Source organism: Amblyomma mixtum, chromosome 3 (genome assembly GCF_055824585.1).
Source record: "Amblyomma mixtum isolate Tamu chromosome 3, ASM5582458v1, whole genome shotgun sequence".
Taxonomy (NCBI): Eukaryota; Metazoa; Arthropoda; class Arachnida; order Ixodida; family Ixodidae; genus Amblyomma; species Amblyomma mixtum.
The window spans coordinates 288,750,778-288,771,582 of NC_143014.1; the positions used below are offsets into that span (position 1 = coordinate 288,750,778).

The following is a 20,805-nucleotide window of genomic DNA, read 5'->3' on the forward strand; positions in this document are numbered from 1 at the left end:
GGAACACGATAATATCTCTCACGAGGGACACACACAGGTACGGTTTATGAACTTTTCCAAAGAGTAGTTTTCCCTCCTTCAAAGTGGAAGTGGTCAGAATAATACCAGTTAGGTATCCACAGCTCATTCCTAGTTCCTCGAGGTTAATTTGAATGTATAATTCGGTATTGCTGCTAGGCAATTTTTCTGGAAATCGAGGGTTCAATCTCTACACGTTTTGCCCAATTAAATGGTAAATGCATTCGGAGCAGTTGAGCCTGCACGGTGGTGGGCGTGCTGGGCTGTGAGCCCCTTTGTTTCCTGCCTGTGCAGGCACCTAAGGGATTATGCAATGGCACCACTCAGCTGCAGTTATCGAAACGTCAAGATCACAGCACCGACTTCAGGTGGCTAGCTTCACAAACTTCCGCCTACTCGCCTGCACGTTTTGTACACGCTGAACGAGGCTTCGAAGAGGTGGTCTCCGCTTGGCGGCTTTCGGACGCAATTTGTCGAAAATAAAGTGTTTTGACTACTGGTCCTCAAAACGCCAGATGCAGTTAATTTGTTTCGATGTAGCAGGAATAAACAAGGCCTTAATTTGACGCATTTAAATATCTTTATTGCTGAATATTTCTCAAAGGATAAAATCAGGCCGCTAAGGCGTCAGCAAAGTCCCGGGCCTCTTTGGGAACACCGGGTAGCCACCATCTGGACCTGGCGCACGCTGCGTATACAAGAAGTAATCAGCAACTTTAGAGACACTTCTCGAGGCAGGATTAATCAAGCGTCAGTTTCAGAGAAAGGAATTGGATCTTAACATTTCATGTGCTTGCATTATTATACACAGCAAGAGAGGAGGAAGTAATATTTGACATCACCTCCCAACTGAAATGCTGCTTGCTCCGTTTTATCAGGCTTCGCTCTGCTGCATACCTAAAAGACTGGAAGGTCGGGAAGGTGATTCCCTTGCACAAGTCTGGTGATAAACATTCACCGCTTAATTATAGACCCATTTCTCTAACGAGGATTCCATGCAAAATCATGAAGCATGTAATTTACTCTCACCTTGCATCATTCCTACAGTCAAATGCCTTTTTTACAGATTATCAGCATGGATTTCGTAAGTCATTTTCCTGTGAAACATAACTCTTATCGTTTACGCATGATCTGAATTCCATCCTTGACTCGGGTTCCATTGTCGATTGTATATTCCTAGATTTTTCAAAAGGGTTTGACAAGGTTTTACATCAACTGCTTTTTTTTTTCAAACAAAGCAAACTTAATCTTGATACTAACGTTCTTGCATGGTTGCATTCTTTTCTTACTGATCGTTCACAATTTGTCACAGTCAGGCGTACCACAAGGCTCTGTGTTGGGGCCTTTGCTTTTCCTAATATATATCAACGACTTGCCTATTAGCTTACGTTCATCAATTAACCTTTTTGCAGATGTCTGCGTCATATACCGCGAAATTAACAGTGACGCTGATGTAACTCTTCTTCAGTCCGATATCGATCATGTTCTTGACTGGGCTAATACCTGGAACATGGAACTAAACCCTAAGAAATGCAAGCACGTGCGTGTTTCTCGTTGTAATACTTCACTGCCCTCGTATCATCTTAATAACAGCAGCATCGAATCTGTGTCTTGTTACAAATATCTAGGCGTATTTATTTCTTCTAATCTCTCATGGAACACGCATGTAGATTATATAACTAACAACGTTAATCGCATGCTGGGCTACTTTACGCCGCAATTTTTATCTTGCTTCTAGTTGTGTAAGATTACTTCTTTATAAATCGTTAGTTGGTACTAAACTGGAATATGCTGCATCTGTTTGGGACCCCAGTCAGGAGAGGCTCATCTATCAACTGGAATCCGTCCAGAACCGGGCGGTTCGTTTCATTCTTTCAAATTATCATCGCAACTCCAGCGTCACGACTATGAAAACAAGCTTGTCACTACCCTGCTGTCACAACGTAGGAAAATATACCGTCTTTGCCTGTTCCATAAGATTTATTACAACAATCCCATTCTTAAGAATAAAATGATATTACCACCCTTTTACATTTCACATCGCATTGACCATCGTCATAAGGCCGCCGCGGTGGCTCAGTGGCTATGGTGCTCGGCTGCTGACCCAAAAGACCCGGGTTCGATCCCGGCCGCGGCAGCTGGAATTTCTTTGGAGGAGAAATTCTAGAGGCCCGTGTACTGTGCGATGTCAGTGCACGTTAAAGAACCCCAGGTGGTCGAAATTTCCGGAGCCCTCCACTACGGCGTCTCTCATAGCCTTAGTCGCTTTGGGACGTTAAACCCCATACACCAAACCAAACCACCATCGTCATAAGGTTGGTATTCCTTCATGCCAAACCAACCATTATCACAATTCATTCATACCAAGTACGTCAGTGAGCTGGTATCACCTTCCGGGATCTATCGTCGAAATTTCTGATAATTCTACGTTTAAATCTGCTTTAACCAACCTGCTACTGTCATAAACTCGAGAATCCTTAAAGGGCAACTCCGGCGATTTTTCAGCCATTTTAAGTTAATGGCTGTTTTGTGTTCCTGGGAACCTCCTGTAATGTGTACGATACAAGGTTTTCAAAAGCAACCGTAACATAATTTTTAAACAGCAAAAAACGCAAAACTCGAAACCGAAACCGCAAAACCGAAACCGGGAGGTGCCTTCGTGCGGTATTGACTGTGACGTCACGAGCGGGTTCGCCGCGCTGTGAAGCCCCCGAAGATATCACAACTACCCTGAGCCGCGCTGTCGACATGACTGAAAGCGCGGAGGACAGCTTTTCCGAGACCAGCGAGTCTTTATAAGACGACTGATTCGACGATTTTGGACTGGACGAGTCACCTTTTAGGTATGATCCACCGCCGAGCGAGCCAGCCGAGTCACACCACAGGCCGCGTCACCTGCAGCACGGAGACGGTCTGAACTCGGAGAAGTGACTACTTGAGTCATTTCTCGTGCATGCATTTGTGACAGAGTCGTCAGAACGAAAGTTAATGAGATGCACCCGCCGACAGCTGTTCGTGTGGCCAGTGCCGGCCGACCCAGCCTGATGAAAGAATCTGCTGCCGGAACGTTGCCGCGGTGCACAACGTCCTTACAGGGGCATGCATCACCAGCAGTCCTCTCTGCGAAGCTTTATCTCGACGGCGAGCTTTTCGAAGTGAGTTCACGCCAGCTACAGTTCTACGATCCAACATACCGCTTCTTGACGGCCGCGCTTCGTTCAGCTGGCCGCTGCGATAGACGGTTGTACTAGAATAACGTTGGCACAGAATATGCCTTCAAGCGCCAGTTGAACGAAGCCTTAGCGAGTCCAAAGCTCTCTTTGAAGTACACGCTGTCTTCATAGCAATCTAGCGCTAGCACAAGCGGGTATGCTTCCTCGGAGAGCAGTTTACACAGAGGACAGCTCTCACCAACTTATCGCGAAGGTTCTTATCGCTAGGAAACCTACGCTAGATCACGCCCGTTGTCACAGATCAAGAATTTGTGCACCCCACAGCACAACAGAAGTTGCCGTGACCCATGACTCTGGCGTACACATCACATCCGGCACGTTGAGATGGCGCGAAATTGCACAGGTGGTCGAAATAATTCCGGAGAGCTCCACTACGGACCTCTTTCTTCCTTTCTTCTTTCACTCCTCCCTTACGTCGCGGTTCGCGTGTCCATTACTGCGTCATTTACATTCCTCAAAACCAATTTTCAATTTTCCCCTGCACTTCCAGCGCCAGCGCGCGCCCAACCAGCCTGACACGCCGCCCCGCCAGTGACGTCACAGAACAGGGTGGCCTGTAGAAGTTGCTCGATCAGTGGGTGCCGCTCGCGTCGAGGAGCGCTTGTCTTCAAAATTCGCTTGCGGAAAAACTACGCCGGTTTCAGGTGCTAAATTTTACATGAGGCATCAGACTATCATAAAGAATACAGACTTAAAATTTCATTTCAATCGATGCACATCGAAAAATCGCCGGAGTTGCCCTTTAACACTGTCATCTTTTTTTAACGGTTGTTCCACTTGTTTTATATGCGCGCATGTTAGTGCCTTTTGAACGTGATTTCTCTTGTCGTTTTTGTTTTTCTTGTATGCTGCTGCTTTTGTTATTATTTTTATTCTGCGATATGCGCTGTTAATTTTTTAAATGTTTTGTCGTAACCTGTTTGTTCGTTTTTTCTGTGAGCTTCATTTAAGTCTAATTTTTAAGTCTATTTACAGCTGTATTTTTTGTTCACTTTCGTGTGTAACCCACTCCCCTCTGGCCCTGAGAGTAGTGAAATAAATGAATGAATAAATAAATGAATTAAATAAATAAATAAATGGCTGGAAACCACATCAATTTCCGCCATTTCCACTGAGACGCGCTAGGTGTGATGATATGATGATAGTTTTAGGGCGCCAAGAAAGCTGCGGGCTAAGAGAATGGCTAAGCGCTAATAATGTTCATTTTCGGCACCAAACTTTGTATTGTACGTTAGAGGGTACGTGCTCTACGTACGCGTTCGTTAGTTTCGTTCACAATGAAGGAACTCCGGTAAAACTTAACTGGTTTAATTGGCCGAACGGCAAAGGAAGAAAACTTTACAGAGAGATTGGAAGCACGACCTGTTCGTTCAGTGTCTCACAAAGCACTGTCCCTTCGATGCCGAGCCGAGTCCTCCTTTCTCCCTCTTCTGCCGCCGCTCCCACCTCTCCGACCTTGAATAGTAGTATTCCCGGAAAGCCTGCCGCCCGGTTCAGCGACGGTCGCGGGGGGACGGCCACGGGAGCCCCTTTCGGGCGCCTGCCGCCTGGTCGGCTCGCGCGCACACACTCACACACGCACACACAGGCGCACACACACATGTACAAGGGTCCTTGACCGAGGAAATCGCGTGTCGAATGGCGCCGCATTTTGTCCCCCTTTTCGTCTCCAACAGTCATCTCAGGTCTCTGAGATGTGTTACATGGGTGACTCTGCGTAAATCCTGCAATAAAAACATGTGGAACGTGCACATCATAATCATCATCATCAGCCTGACTTACGCCCACTGCATGACAAAGGACTCTCCCATATCTCTCAAATTAACTCTTACTCATGCCAGCTGCAGCCACCCTATCCCTGCAAACTTCTTAATCTCGTTCACACACTTACCTTTCTGCCACCCCCTGGTGCGCTTTCCTTCCCTTGGAATCCAGTCGGTTACCCCTAAGGACCATCTGTTTTCTTGCCTTCGCATTAGATGCGACGCCAGTAAAGTTTCAGATCTTGTTGAATTTAAGATCTTCTGTTCGTTTCTTCCAGGAAGGTTCCCAAACCCTTCTTCTAGTGAATTCGGCGTGGAGAAAGACCAGGAGGCAATCTAGCAGATGATGACAGATAGAAGAGCATAGATACAGTGTTGTCGGTAACGCGTTACAAGGAACGGCGTTACCGGTAACGCGTTTCTTTTTGCGGTAACTTAGTAACGTACTCGGTACCATTTCGGAACTGTAACGGGAAACGTAATTACGTTAACATTTTTCGGTAACGTGAGGTGTCACGTTACTAGTTTCTTTTTATTTCAATTGCCCCCTCCGCCTCTATTTATAAAAAATAAACGCCGAAAATGATGTTGCAAATAAACAAAATCTACCGGTGTTTTCGACGACCCTTGTTGCGGCTCGCATGCATGCCAAAAAACAGCTGCTCTTGACGACGCACTCAACTAAAAAAAAAAGCACGAACACGCACTGACACACTCATCCTCACCCCCAAACCACTCACACACACAACTCTCTAAAGAGTGGACGCATGCCGAGCCACCAATGGACCATTTGCAGAAATCTGTAAGTCAGTTTCTGCGTAAGTTTGTTTTCCAACCAAAACATCTCGTCTCCAGGCGACACTCTCGCATTCTTTGTGGAAGAAGTTCCCTCTTGTGAGTAAACTCAGGAATGTCGCCAGTTTACTTCAAGATGGCCCCAAGAGAGCCGTCGAAAGAGTACAATGGTACAGCACAGAAAAGGGGATTGCAGTCAACCGGCTTTTTCTATCTGCAACTGCGGCTACGTTTCTGGTTATTGAGTTCTTAAGCAAGCAAAGCTGAACTTGAACACCTTGACGTAAACACTCGCATTTTTGCGATAATTATGCAGGTTGAAGTAAAAAAAATTGTTTATGTGCGCAAATGTATTTTTTCCGGAACTATGACATTTAAGCATTTCTTTATTGCTACACAATTTCCGCGTAATTGCGTAAGCAGAAGCACACTAGAATTACTGTAAATTTGTTGAGTTCAGCTTTGTTTTCTTTGTGAAGTTTGAATTATATGAATTATGAGCTTGATAAAGTTATTATCTTGAGTTCTTACAGCGAAGACGCACTGATTAAAATTTATGGCCATGGAGTAACGGCAAAGTAACGTGCGATACTTTTTTTCGGTAACGGTACCGCGTTCTTTTTCTTGTAGTGTAACGAGTAACGTATTCGGCTACTTTTTTTCGGTAACGCCTACAACACTGTTTACAGCATACATGTACAAATAGAAAACTGGGAACAGCAGAAATGAATTTACAAAAAGAAAAACAAACTTTGCGCTACTTTACTCATCGACCTAGCAGGTTAGAGCCTAAGTAGCAGAATCTTGCATGCTAAGCATAGAGCCCCAGCTCAGGCTGGTCTCCATTCGTTCAGTTTGGTTTTTATAACCGTAACAAACAAAGAAATAGGGGCGGTCATTTCAAGTGGCCCGCCCCAAGCATCAATTCTCCAATCCAGGTTAGAGCCTAAGTAGCAGAATCTTGCATGCTAAGCATAGAGCCCCAGCTCAGGCTGGTCTCCATTCGTTCAGTTTGGTTTTTATAACCGTAACAAACAAAGAAATAGGGGCGGTCATTTCAAGTGGCCCGCCCCAAGCATCAATTCTCCAATCCAGCATAAACCTACCCCGTGGGTTGGGCTCAGCCTCAAACCCAGGGTCTCGTTAAGAAAACAATATCAAAAACAAACACAACACCACCCTCTCTTCGGTAAGAGCATGCACATCCTCTCCCGTTGGGGCTCTCCTTCCGACCTGTCCCATGCGCCCATGCCCAAGCCAAGCACACCGCCGTCCTCCTCTCCACTCGCACTGCAAGTCAAGTTCTTGGCACAGATGCGTACCTCCTGTCATCAGTGCATGTCATATGTAAGCAAAAGACGAGAGAGTAGCCGGTACTTCACAAACGGTGGGACGCTCGGACAAGAGTGATCGATGAGCAGGCGGATAAGAGTGAGGAATGGATGTCGTTCCCCACATCGCCAAAAAAACGCTCTAATCGTCCTTTCCAGGGAGCTCTTTGTCAGCTCGGCTAACCAGCTAAGGAAGGGTTCCTGTTTTCCCCACACATTGATAGAGACACCGTAGTTGGAATCACCGTCCCTCAGAGACGCCCCGGCTAGGCCCCGCGGCAGCGCAGGCAGTTGTGCGACCTTGGGTGCCTTTCTGACCTCCGCCGTGAGGGGGCCGCCCCTCAGTTTTACTATTTTTTACTTTTTTATGGCAAGGGTTCAAGGCTGTCGCCGCACGCTCCCTCGGGGGGGAGAGAACAACTTTTATTTAGAAAGCCTGCAGAGTCGGTTAGGCTCCCTCCAAGCAGGGAGGACAAGCTTTTACCGCGACGCGGCCACTACGTCAATCTCGTGCGTTGTGCTCCTTGAGGTCTTGTTACGTCCCTCGCTACTTCCGCGGGTTCGAGAGGGCCGCCGCCCCCTTCCTGGGGGTGCCGCCCCCCTCTCCTCGGTTTCGCTCGGTCGCTGCCTCTCGAGAGCTGCCGAGACCTGCTGGACGGCCTTGAGTTGTGTCTTATGATCACAGCTCCTCGTTGCAGCCTCTAGCTGCGGCGGGATCGTCGTCTTCTCGCTGGCTTCGCGCGGATTTACGCTACAGTCCCAAAGGATGTGAGCCGCGGTGGCTCTCTCCTTCACGCACAGTCTGCATATGTCACTCGCGTACACACTCGGACACACGTGCTTAGCTAGCACCGGGGTGAGCAGGGACCCCGTCTGTAACTGTCTATATAACACTGCCTCCTTCCGGGTAAGCCCCGGGTGAGGTGGCGGCATAGTCTGTCTGTTCAGTCTGTACCATTTCACTATTTCGTTGAAGGTGGTCATCTTGTCCTTGGCACTGCGTCGCGACCAGGACTCCGAATCGGCCGTACTTTCAGCTGCGCGGTTGGTTAGTCCTCGCGCGGCCGAGTTGGCCGTCTCGTTGTGGTTCACGTTTCCGCGTACCGACACGTCACTGCCCATGTGGGCCGGAAACCACTTGATCACCACAGGACTGTTGCGTCCGATGTCTTCGGCCTTGCGCAGTATGCGCGCGGCCTCACTACATACCCTACCCTTGGCGTAGTTCTTCACTGCCGTTCTAGAGTCACACAACACTGTAGTACATCCGGGGTCGGAAACGGCCAAGGCGATGGCCACCTCCTCCGCCCGGTGCGCTTCTCGAGTCCGGACGCTCACCGCGGTCTTCGTTGAACCCGTCGATGCCCCGACAACCACCGCCGCGTATGCGTCGGTGCTCCCTTGATACTCTGCCGCGTCCACGTAGGCGGCGCCTTCTTCTCTGGCGTGGAGGTCCACGAGAGCCCTGGCCCTCGCCAACCTCCGCTCCCTGTTGTGCTCGGGGTTCACGTTCTTCGGGATCGGGAAGACCCTGAGCTTTCTGTTGATGCTATCTGGTATAGGTACGTCTTTCTGCTGCTTGCCTTCCCTCGGTTCGAGGCCAAGGTCCCGCAGTATCTGTCTTCCGGTTCTCGTTTCGGAGAGACGCTCGAGTTGCGCCGTTCTCTGTGCTTCGGCTATTTCGTCCAGCGTGTTGTGGACTCCCAGCGCCATGAATTTTTCGGTGCTCGTGCTCCCGAGGAGACCGAGTGCCGCCTTATACGCCTTGCGTATGGTGGCGTCTATCTTGTTACGTTCACTCGGCCTCCAGTTGTGGAAGGCGGCCACGTACGTTATGTGGCTAACTGCGAAGGATTGAACGAGCCTAGTCAGGCTCTCCTCCTTCATCCCCGCTTTTCTGTTGGACACCCTCTTGATGAGTCTCATTGCCGCAGCCGCCTTGCCCACGAGCTTGTTGACCGTTTCACCGTTGACTCGGTTTCGCTGGACGAGCAGCCCGAGTACCCGAATCTTCTCGACTTCCGGTATTACCTGTCCTCCCGCCGTCTTGACCGTGATCTTGGGACGCTCGTACTTGACTTCCATATTCTTTCTTTTCCTGCACGATCCTTTCGGGGGAATCACCAGCAGTTCTGACTTGGCCGGGGAGCAAACGAGTCCAGACCCGTCCAGCTGCTCCTCGATGGCGTTGACCGCTTCTTGCAGCGTTGTCTCGATGTGTCCGTCGCTTCCTCCCGGTACTTATAGCGTCACGTCGTCGGCGTAGATGGTGTGCCGGACTCCCGCTACTCCTTCTAGCCGGGTGGCCACCCCGATCATCACGAGGTTGAAGAGTAGCGGGGAGATCACTGACCCCTGCGGAGTTCCGACGCTGCCCAGCTTCTTCTCTTCGAGCTGTAGGTCTCCCGCACAGATTTCGGTGGTTCGTTCCGTCAGGAAGTCTTTGATGTACTGGTATGTCCTCCTGCCCATGTTTAGCCTGGATACTTGGGCCAGGATAGCCGAGTGCCTCACTTTATCAAAGGCGCTCTGCAAGTCCAGCCCGAGTACGGCTCTGTTGTCCTTGGTGCCCGTCGTATCGTCGATGATCTCGTTTTTCAGTAAGATCATGGCGTCTTGCGTCCCGAGTTTGTTCCGAAACCCGATGATGGAGTTTGGGTAAAGCTCCGATTCTTCCAGGTAACGCTGCCACCTGTTCATGAGAACGTGCTCGAGGACCTTTCCCACGCACGAAGTGAGTGAGATCGGCCTGAGGTTCTCTATGTTGGGCGGCCTGCCAGGCTTGGGGATGAGGATCGTCTTGGCTGCTTTCCATTGCTTGGGTAGCCTTCCTTCTTGCCAGCACTTGTTGTAGAAGTTCGTGAGCGTTTCGATGGCCGCTTCGTTGAGGTTCTTGAGCGCTCTGTTGGTCACTCGATCGGGACCCGCGGCAGACCTTCCATTGAGTTCCTGCAGGGCAACTCTTACTTCCCAGGTCTGGATGTCGCGATCTAGCGTCTCGTTCTCCTTGCCTTGGTAATCCGGGTGTCTTTCCGTGGGGGTGGTCGGCAGGTACTTGGCGTCCAAGCGCCGCTTGACCTCGTCCTCCCCGTGTTCGCAGATTGCCTTGTGTAGGATCCTGGCCAGGTTGTTGTGTTGGTGGCCCTTGGTCTTGGTTTCGTCGAGGAGGTGCCGCAGCATGTTCCACGTCTTGCCCTTGTGCATCTGTCCGTCGGCTTCGTTGCAGGCCTCGTTCCACTGTTGGGTGCATAGCACCCTGCAGTGGACCTCGATCTGCCTGTTGAGCTCGGCGATCTTCTTCCTTAGACTGCGGTTGGTTCGTCGCTTCTGCCACCTCGCCTTTATGGACTGCTTGACTTCTATCAGGTGGGCCAGCCGACTGTCCATCTTGTCTATCCGTTCGTCCGTCTCTAGCTCTTTGGTGGCTCCTTCCGTCGTCTCAACGACGTTGGCCGCCCATTGCTCGATGTCCGTAATGTCCTCTTGCACCGCGGGTAGCGCCTTTCGAAAGGCGTCCCAGTCTGTAATGCGATGCTTTCTTATGCCGGTGTTGCCTTGGCCTTCGAGCAGTATGACGACCTCTACGATGTAGTGATCGCTGCCCAGCTCTTGGCCCGTGTTTCTCCATTTCGCTTCTCTTGATCCTCCTTCAGTTTTGATGAAGGTAAGGTCCGGAGTTGTGTCTCTCGTAACAGATGTGCCGATCCTGGTGGGAAAGGCCGGATCCGTGATTAGGTTCAGTCCGACGTCGGTGGCGTCTTGCATCAGCTCTCTCGCCTTGACCGTCGTTCTGTGGTAGCCCCAGTCTTGGCTCGGTGCGTTAAAGTCTCCGCACACTACGAGCGTATTGCTTCCCGCGACTGAAGCTGCCTTGTGGAACAGTGCCTTGAATTTCTGTTGTCCGTGGGACGGGTTGCTGTAGACGTTCACCAGGAAAGTGCTCTCCCTCCTCTTCTTTCCCGTGATTACTTCCACCGTGCAGTGTTCGATGGCGCTTCTGCCGATCATTTCGTGTTCCACGAAGGTGATCCCTCTCCTAACTAAGGTGCAGACCCCTCTGCCCTTGCCCTTGGACGTGTCCCTTTTGCTCGGCGGGCTGTCGTGCGACCGGTAGCCCGGTAGTTTCGGCGTTGCTTCGCTGTGTGTTTCTTGAATCATTATGACGTCTGGTTTCCTCGTTAGTTGCTGCAAGTGTTGCTGCAGCACTGCTCTCTTGCCGGTAAAGCCGTTGCAGTTCCAGTGCCAGACCAAGAGGTCTCTCACTGGGGGTGTGGATGCTGCTGTACTTGCTGTCCCGTCCGTGATTGCTGCAGTGTGGCGGTGATCTGTGCTTCCATACATTGTATTTGTGCCTGTATCTGCGTCTGCAGCTGTGCTTGCATTTGCGCCATCATGTTTGTAGGCATGAGCCAGAACAGAAGGCGCTGCGGAAAGCGTTGTGCAGACGACGCGATGCCAAGGCTACGCCCAACCTTCTCCCGTCAGTCAGAACGATGCACCAATGGAGTGCCTTTAGCGAAAGTAGCCCCCCTTGACGTCAGCGGGGTTCAGAGTAGTGGGCCGGGCCCGTTTTTGTTATAGGAAAGAACGAGCGGGCTTTGATTTGAATTTTCGCAGCTTTTCGGGGCGCGCATGGCTCTAGTATTTTGCAGAGGTTATCTTCGATGCCTCATCTATGCAGTGGGCTTGTTTTTCAAAAATGTCCGGACCTTGGGCAGTGGCTCTTTAAAGGAGGATAGACACCTAATTTTGGTGGCATGTTTACTTCTCTACAATGATGCGGAAGACGCCACTGTGCTTGAATCACCACGTGGTATTCGCCTACGACCGCTAAATAATTTGATAGAATTCTTCTGAGATGCATTTTCTGTTTCAGCATCCGAACGATGGCTGAGACGTCAAAAGGCCGGTGGTTATTTGTCACGCGAGGCATGGAAAAACGGCGATATAATCGTTTCTTCGTTTAATTCACTATAGTGCTGAGACCAGCCTTCCTCAAGAGCCGGAATGACAGCGACTGTAGAAGCAACGATGATATTGCAGTTTTTTCATGTCTCGCGTAACCTATAACCACACTTTGACTTCAGTCATCGTTCAGCTGTTGGAACTGAAACAACACGAGAAAGAAATTCGAATACGAATTATTTAGTGGTTGCAGAAGAATATCACATGGTAATTCATATATAATAATGCCTTACGCATCATTACAAAGATCACGCATCATTACATCATTACGTTACACCTATCATTTTTCCTTCCATAGCTAGCTTCGCTGTCCTGAAGTTAAGTAGAACCTTTTTCTTTAGCCTCCATGTTCCTGTTCTATAAGTGAGTGCCAGTAAGATACAGATAACTACTTTTTTCTTGAGGGATACTGTTAAAGTGCCAGTCATGATCCATGTCTAACTTTCTCCGATAAAAAATTTTGAAAATTCAAAAACAGTACGATACTGCTATGGAAATATGGAAAGTAATGGTCCATTCTTCTGATATGTAGCAATTTTTTGTGTTTCCATCGATCTCATCGAACAGTTAAGACTGCCATAGAAAATCAATGGGGAAAGCTTTGGACGCTAGCAAAAACATTAATAAAAAAATGTACCACTGCCGTGGTGTGAGCTGCGGATATATCGATTCCTATATTGAAATCTTCCATTATATGTAAAAACGGCGTTCATAAACAGTTTCTCGCTGAAAAATGTTTCTGTCCAGAACTGCCAAATTTTTCTCCACCTCATTCTTACTGTTCTAGGTATTTCGCTCTCGTGATTCGGATCTGCGGTCACTACCTGCCCTAAGTAGACGCATTTCCTTACCGCTTCCAGCACCTCGCTACCTATATATATATACCAATCGTAAACTGCGCTGTTTCTTTCCAAGACCATTGAAGATTGCTTTCATTTTGAGCATGTTAATTTTTATACTCACAGTACCGCTTTCCCTAACTCATTGGTCACATTTTGCAGTTCATCTCCTGACTGACTCAGCAAGGCAATGTCACCAGCGAATCTCAATTTATTATGGTATGCTCCGTTAACTCATATCCCCAACTGTCCCCAATCCAGGCCTCTGAATACCTCCTATAAACAGGCGGTGAATAGCATTGGCGAGATCACGTCTTCCTGCTGGTCACATTTTCTTATTAGAATTTTATTGCTCACTTGATGTAGGATTATGGTAGCTGTGCACCTCCTATAGATATCTTCCAGTATTTTTCATTGCTCCTAAAAAATTCTTTACTTCCTGCTTCCTTAGTGACGGGATTTCTCAGTACTGTGCACCACTGACTATCTCACTGATGACCTGATTACATTGGCTACTGCATAAATTTGTGTAGAAATGTTCGGCTCCTTTACCTATCTTATCCATATGATATCACCCTATTTGTCTCTGAACGAATACATCTGGTTTTTCCTATGCCTAGTTTCCTCTTGACCGTTTTTAGGCTACCTCGGTTCTTCAGAGCATGCTCGATTCTCTTCATATTAAATATTAATACTTTCCATATTATTATGTACAGGGCGTATTAAAAGTTGAGTGTGAGTTATGAAAAGTTTCGAGCGGATGGAAAGAGAGAAAATGAAAAAAAAACACTGGTGTACTTAAAAGGTCAATTGTATTTGAAAGAGATAGTTTAGCGTTGTTTACTGAGATTGCTCCAAGGATATATGCTACCCTGCTTCGAGCACGTGGGGGCGGGTTTAATTGCCGGGCTCGGCAACCGCATTTCAGTGGAGGTTACACAAGGACGCTGTCCCACTCACACCTCTGACGCACACCAAAGGACAGATTGTAGCCGTAAGTAATCAGAAACTGTCAGCTGTAATCAGCCTGAATCACTGTAACCTTAAATGGCCTTAAGTTGCTTTCACCAGGCGAGGTGGATTTAAGTTTTACGGTGGAACGAATCACTGACCGGTCAAAGCAACCGTTTAGTGCAAGACCCTCCCGCAAAGCTAATTCCGCAAAGCTAATTCCGCAAAGCTAATTCCGCAAAGCTAATTCTGCAAAGCTATTTCGTTGCGGTTTTTTGTAGAGACCGCATTCTACTTGAAACAAATTCGTGAGTCCTGATAATATACTTGAACCGAGCACAAAAATGATATGCGGATATGTTTCTGGTTGTATTTATCCATGTCGCACATCTTGTCGTTTTGGCTTGCTCTTGTTGTTATTCAGGCACTCTGGTAGCCTGGGGCGCGCACATTAAGGCTAAGGATTCACCAGACTGCACAACAGCACGCAGCAGAGATCCATGCGTGTTTCCTTCCGCACTTCTTGAAGCCATATGCTACGAGCCGCATGCGGGCCCCTGTTAAAAGCGGACGCGCAATGTAGGAAGGCTGTGGAACGCTACTCGCCTAATAGCACCTAAGACACCCCCGTGGCAGCGCGGAGAAATCCTGTCTCTAGTGCACTGCAGTCCATCGTGTTCCTTAGACCAACACATAACCCTGGTGACATTGGTGGTGATGGTCGGCCCCGTAAATGTCACCGCCAGCCGAGCCGTCATAGCACGAAGCGGCAACCCGATGTTTCGCTCCGGACATGACGGCGGGCCAGACCTTGGATGCTGGCGGCAATTGAAAGGTCAAGAGACGACGTGCAAATTGGTCATTTAGCCGGTTTTGTTGAATAACGCGGGGTAGTCCGATGTAGAAACAGTCTACAACTGTTGCCAGGGCATCTAAACGCAGGAACTAGGGAATAAACAATCGAAAATGCATTACCGTGGTGGTCGCTAGGAGATCGGCTGACGGGTTTGCCGGGATGGGTGGACTCTCCTGCGGGTGCTTCTCACGACATCCGCGGTCCTTGTCCTGGAGCCGGGTTGTGCCGCCCATCGCCAGCGCCGAGTGCCCCGTGTGTCCGGTGGCTGAACCGGGCAGAGAAGAAGCATTGGGCGAGCCTTGAGACCGGTGACCGCTAAGATGAAGACGGCGCGCTGACCCTGGTGTGGACTCCCCTGCAGTTGATGAAGCTGGTTCCTTGTTTAGCAACGGCCAGACACCCACGAGGAGGCCAGGAACCTGTACAGCGGAGCCGAGTCTGCGAGCCATGGGGTGAACAAACAGCGGTAGGCAGACGCGCACAACGCGGCCACGTCCAGGGCCGGATTAACAGTGCTGAGGGCCGGGTTCAAGAAACAAGAGCCCCCCTCCCCTTCTGCTTCACCTGCCCCTCTCGTCGTTCCTGAGAGTTGACGCTTTTAATAATTCTGTACAGCGAACACATGCCGCATTTACTCGAAGAATCTCCGCAGTGTTTATGAAGAACGCCTGGACATCTACATACCCGTAGAGCACGCGGACGGACTGTGATCGGATTGAACTATTCAATGTGATAACGAGACATAAAAAACGTCCCCATCGAAAATCAGAACGCGCACTGAAAAATCGATTTCTCGAGTAGTTATTTGCTTCGCCAATTCGGCAGTGCGCGCTTTGATTGTCTGCGTGTGAGCACTGTTGAAGTAGAGAGGTGGATCGTTTTCATTAACTGTTTGCAAATTCGTATAGCTAATTCACTAGGAATCGTCTGGCTATTTGGTGAGTTCACCCAGCAACACGAATTTAAGCTCTTCAAAGCAGTGTTTCGTTGAACTGTGATATTACGCATATTCTATATGCCGACTTAGCGCAAAACGTAATATAAACGGTTTTTTATACAAATGCTCTCATCATGCGGGAGGGCTGAACCTTTTCGAAAAGGTGGCCCCTGCAGAAAATTAGAACGATACTGAACTTCCGCAAAAATGCTTTTAATAACACGCTCAAATACACAGTGTACGCATTTAAATTTATGCACATCTTGTCCACCTTGAAATATGCAATACATTTACATTTTTACACGCAATATACAATTTTAAAATGGAAGGAAGTGCATTCGCATTTCACACCCCGTTTTCTCCTTTGAACTTACGGAATAAATTTATTTTTCCAGACATTTTACACTTTTACATATTGTAGAAAATACTTTATCCATTTCCCAGAAATTCAACTCTTAACTGGGCGTGTAAACGTAATAAGAATTTTGATAAGACGTTTACTCTTTCTATTCCTCATCTAAGCAAAGGAAGAAAGGCATTCATATTTCTACAAGCGTTTTCGGGCCTTTTGCAGGGAGAGTTTGTTGATCAGATGTTCATTGACCTGCCTCAGAATCTCCGTCCACGCTTAGCAGCGACAAATCGCTCAGGCGGCTGTCAGTCATCGCTGATCGAAGCCTGTTCTTCATGAGTTTTAGTTTTCTGAATGATCGTTCGCCTGTGCAGTTCATAACTCTCAAGCACAAAAAAAGTCTAATAGCGACATGAACATCCGGAAATGAACCTTCAAGCTTTCCTCGAATTAGAAGTTGCAGCATGTCTGTCGCAGAAGAACAGCCTTCGTTGCTCGCAAATGAAATAATCTGCCCAAGCTCATCGGGAAATGTGCCGGTCAGTTTAGAAGGATACTTTGTGACGAGGTACATTGCCTTAAGCCACCGGTGTGCTATGGAAAAGGTCTTCCAATCCGCAATAACAGCAAATTGCGACCAGACTTCGGTGTAAGCGCTCAAGCGAGCTGTGAGCGTATGCAGGAGGTTGTCTATCAAGACAAAGAAGGTCTCACAGCGAAATTTAGCTGAAGGATCTTGCGTCTGTGGTCTGCTTGTACATTCAGCGCTGTCGTGTCGTGTCGACTGTTTTGGTTTTCTCTGGGGGCTTGCCTTGCATGAAGCATTGTCCGACGCTTGCTTCGCAAGTTTTTCAATTTCATCGAACCTCTCTTAAGCCGGATACATAATCCCACAACGATTACATCAGGCTGACAGCAGCATTCAATGAGAGCGTTGGGCTTTGAAGTGCCTTGCTGGTGGCGTTGAAACGTGGCAAAACTCTATCCCAAAACTCGGCCATCAGTGCAGTTTCCAACGTTGTCGTTGTCTTCAGCAAACACTTTGCCTCGTGCTTCGTTTCTCCTCTCTCATCTTGACCCTCTGATAGTTGCATCAAGACGGCTATGATTTCCTTAGAGCCGGCCACGAGAGCCCTCGCTACATCCGCTCGAGCTGACCACTGCGTGTCTGAGACTTGTTTTGGGATTACCGCTGTCGCGTTTTGTTTCAGGTGGGTCTTGAGTACAGCCCATCGATGAGTAGATGCAGCAAATAAAACGTATATACGCTGTACAAACCCGAAAAAACTAACGGCTTGCACACAAGAATCTACAGCATATGTGCCCCGACCAGGTTTACTGAGTGGGCAGCGCAAGGGATAAAATTAGCTTGAGGGTTGATTTTTTCAAATTGCGCCTGCATGCTGGAGTACTTGCCGGCCATGTTGCTTGCGTTGCCGTATGACTGGCCACGACAGTGTTGGAAGTTCCAAGATTTTTTAAGAAGTCAAGTGTTGACTTCGCGAGATGTTCCCCTTTGTGGCTGGTAATGGGTAAAAATCCGAGAAAGTGTTCTTCAGGCTCATCCTTAGCGACGTAGCGAATCACCACTGTAAGCTGGTTTATTTGACTTGAATCAGGTGTAGAATCAACCGAAAGAGAAGTACTTGGCACTCGCAACCTCGCAAGTGTTTTTCTTTCGGGCTTCAGTTCCAAGAGCTTCTACAACCTCCTCCACAATGGTTGAGGAGAGGTAGGATGTCTTGACGCGTCCAACATTTCCAAAGTTTTTTTTTATGGGCAGCGAGAAACGGATCAAACTTGGCGATCAGTTCAAGACACCCTAGGAAGTTGCCATTTTGGGAAGATCCGATTAAATCATTAGATCCCCTGAGAGAGAGAGCCCTCGTTCTGCCAGAAATCTTACAACAGCAACCACGGGCTGAAGGACATTTCTCCTGTAAGTTGCCCGTTCCGAGCAGTGTTCTTCAAGGGATCGAACGATTGAGGCTTTAGCAGAACGTCGCTCGCACAGGTAAAGCACGCATTGTCTGTGACATTGACTTTCCTCATGTGCCTTCAGCTTCGCATATGCCTTGTTCAATGAACTGAACCCATCTGGCTCCGAAAACTGGTCCTTTCCTGCCGACATCAGGGTACAAGGAAAGCAGTATACGGATTTTTTAGAGGGACTGTGGAAAACTTGGCGATCAGTTCAAGACACCCTAGGAAGTTGCCATTTTGGGAAGATCCGATTAAATCATTAGATCCCCTGAGAGAGAGAGCCCTCGTTCTGCCAGAAATCTTACAACAGCAACCACGGGCTGAAGGACATTTCTCCTGTAAGTTGCCCGTTCCGAGCAGTGTTCTTCAAGGGATCGAACGATTGAGGCTTTAGCAGAACGTCGCTCGCACAGGTAAAGCACGCATTGTCTGTGACATTGACTTTCCTCATGTGCCTTCAGCTTCGCATATGCCTTGTTCAATGAACTGAACCCATCTGGCTCCGAAAACTGGTCCTTTCCTGCCGACATCAGGGTACAAGGAAAGCAGTATACGGATTTTTTAGAGGGACTGTGGAGCATCTATTCGCATAAGACAACTTCGCCGTTGGTGCGATGAACATAGAACATTTCTTGCTTGAAGTAGCGGTAGTAGCCTTTCGGTGTCGCGTCAGTTGGCTGAAAGTACCTCTTCGAGCGAGATTAATCACCTTTCATGTTTCTAGCATTATCACATACATCCTGGTTTTGTTCTACCCAAAACTTGATAGTAACTGCGTTCAGGGGAAACCAGTCTGAGGGATCCGTGGACGTGCAAGGACCGTCACCAAGCACTGGCTGATCTGTCTCGGTCGAGCTGCTTCTCTCCGGAGGAACAGGCTCCATTGCAGTGTCCGATGAAGCTGGTTGTTCAAACGTACTCGTTGAGGCAGTTCACTTCAACGCCATTGACGAGAGTGCCTCGCTTGCGTCTGTTTCGTCACAAACAGTCTCGCTAAGTGCATGGTCTACTTGGGCACCTTCACTCGACCGCCTCACTGGTCGACGGATTGCTGCTCGTGCTCTTGTCGGTGGCAAAATAGCTAGAAAGCTTAGGCATTTTTTAAAGTGTCGCTAAGGTGCTTTTTCTTCACTGTTGCCAAATGGCGCTTTTGAGCGCCAGAGAGCTCTTTTTACCGCGGCATGGTACAGAGCCACAGAACCTGCAAGCCAAATTTACGAAGCCATAAGTAATTGATGCGGAGTGTGGTTTTATAGAATTAGTTTTCATTAAGCGCAACAATGAGAAATAATCTCAAAACATATTTTTGAGTTATATTACAGAAATTTAGCACGGCAATTAAAATCCAAGGTTCTGCTGCTTCCTGTCTACCAACTTCTGCCACCACATGACCTGGGTCTGTATCCTGACAGATCACATACGAAGACAAGACAGCGGTAATTCAGTTTACAACATAGACCTCTAGGCTATTATTGTCTGCATATCTTTAGAACAGGATGCACACTTAAGCATCTTAATTCAAGTTATTCACGGCGGCGCTCACTCACTCTAATAGGCAAATCTTGACAGACTCTAAAGACGGTAAAAATAGAGGAACAAAAGTCTAAGCCTGCCGAAAGTCGCAGCAGTAGTTAGAAAAGCTCGTACCTATTAATTACGTCTGATGCTGTTAGAAATGGCATCCCAGACCGCTGCCACCAGTTGTTACATGTGGCGTCCGACCGCTGGCATCAGTTGTTGCAAGACGGTCCGGGGCCGTCAGCCGAGCGGCCCGAGGCCCAGCAGAAAGCATTGAGGGTCCAGGCAAAAGACGAGGCGTCGAGTAACAAGAACAACTTGTTTAATTAAGCATCGCTTAAGAGAGGCCACACGGCCCAGAGGAAAGAGAGACGTTAATTATCGCCTCTCGACGAGAGCAGACGTTCATCTGACCGAGTCCGCTCAGTCCGCTCGCCAGAGTGTCGAACCGGAACCGAACCGGAACCGAACCTGAACCCGAAACCGGAACTGAACCCGTATTTTTGCCCGGAACCGGAACCGAACCGAACCCATATTTTTTTCGCCATCTTGGAACTCAACCCGAACCGGAACGATTCAAAGGAACCATTCCGTACCGGTTCGGGACTCGGTTCAGTACCACTTTTTTTGCAACTCGGCATACTTTTCTGGTTTTTCAGACAAAGTGAGATGTAGAGCGCAGCAGTACCCACCAAAAGCTAGACAGTGCGAAAATGGCACCCAGCCTGTGCGAAATTAAAAATGCGGGAAGTATGATGTCTAGGAAGAAACTTAAATGACACTTTTGTAATGCGCTTTAGGCAATTCTAAAGCATTGTACGCCAGACTGATGTGCAATCTTCATTTTATTAGTCTCCCTCTCTTAGATGTTTCTTTATGCTTTTAACCAAATTGTTACCAGTGCTCTAAATTATAAAGCCTCCCCCCCCCCCCCCCCGAGTGAAAGCTCTATTTAAATACCGCCAATGGTGAGCGCTTTGCTCAGACGAATACCGGTCCTCTTGACAAAAAGTTCGCAAGCAATCTGAAGCTTTCTCTTCATTTGTCCACTTTTTTGCGTAAACCACCGAGGAAGAATAGCTTCGCTTTCTTTGTATCATATACCATGAATGTGTGAAACATATATCTAGTCAACGACCCAACCGTGCACATTGTGTAACAATTACTTTCGGAGTCATTCGTTGTCGTAGACATCAGGTACCAAATAAAAGCCCTTGTGATGGTTTCGTAGTTTAATAAAGAACAAAATATGGCTTAGTGGCGC

The 20,805-nt window shown here is 48.3% G+C and overlaps 1 protein-coding gene across 1 annotated transcript in view; it reads right to left on the minus strand.

Moving 5' to 3' along the window:
- Positions 1 to 637: 637 nt before the first annotated feature.
- The window catches only part of LOC149355113 (uncharacterized), a gene marked incomplete at its 5' end in the record, with an annotated part of 32,219 nt that continues 12,051 nt past the window's right edge, over positions 638 to 20,805 (minus strand). The window contains 2 exons of the mRNA XM_089576067.1: positions 638 to 706; positions 14,871 to 15,170. Of these exons, the coding sequence (XP_089432193.1) occupies positions 638 to 706; positions 14,871 to 15,170 (369 nt within the window). The remainder of the gene's footprint in view (positions 707 to 14,870; positions 15,171 to 20,805) is intronic.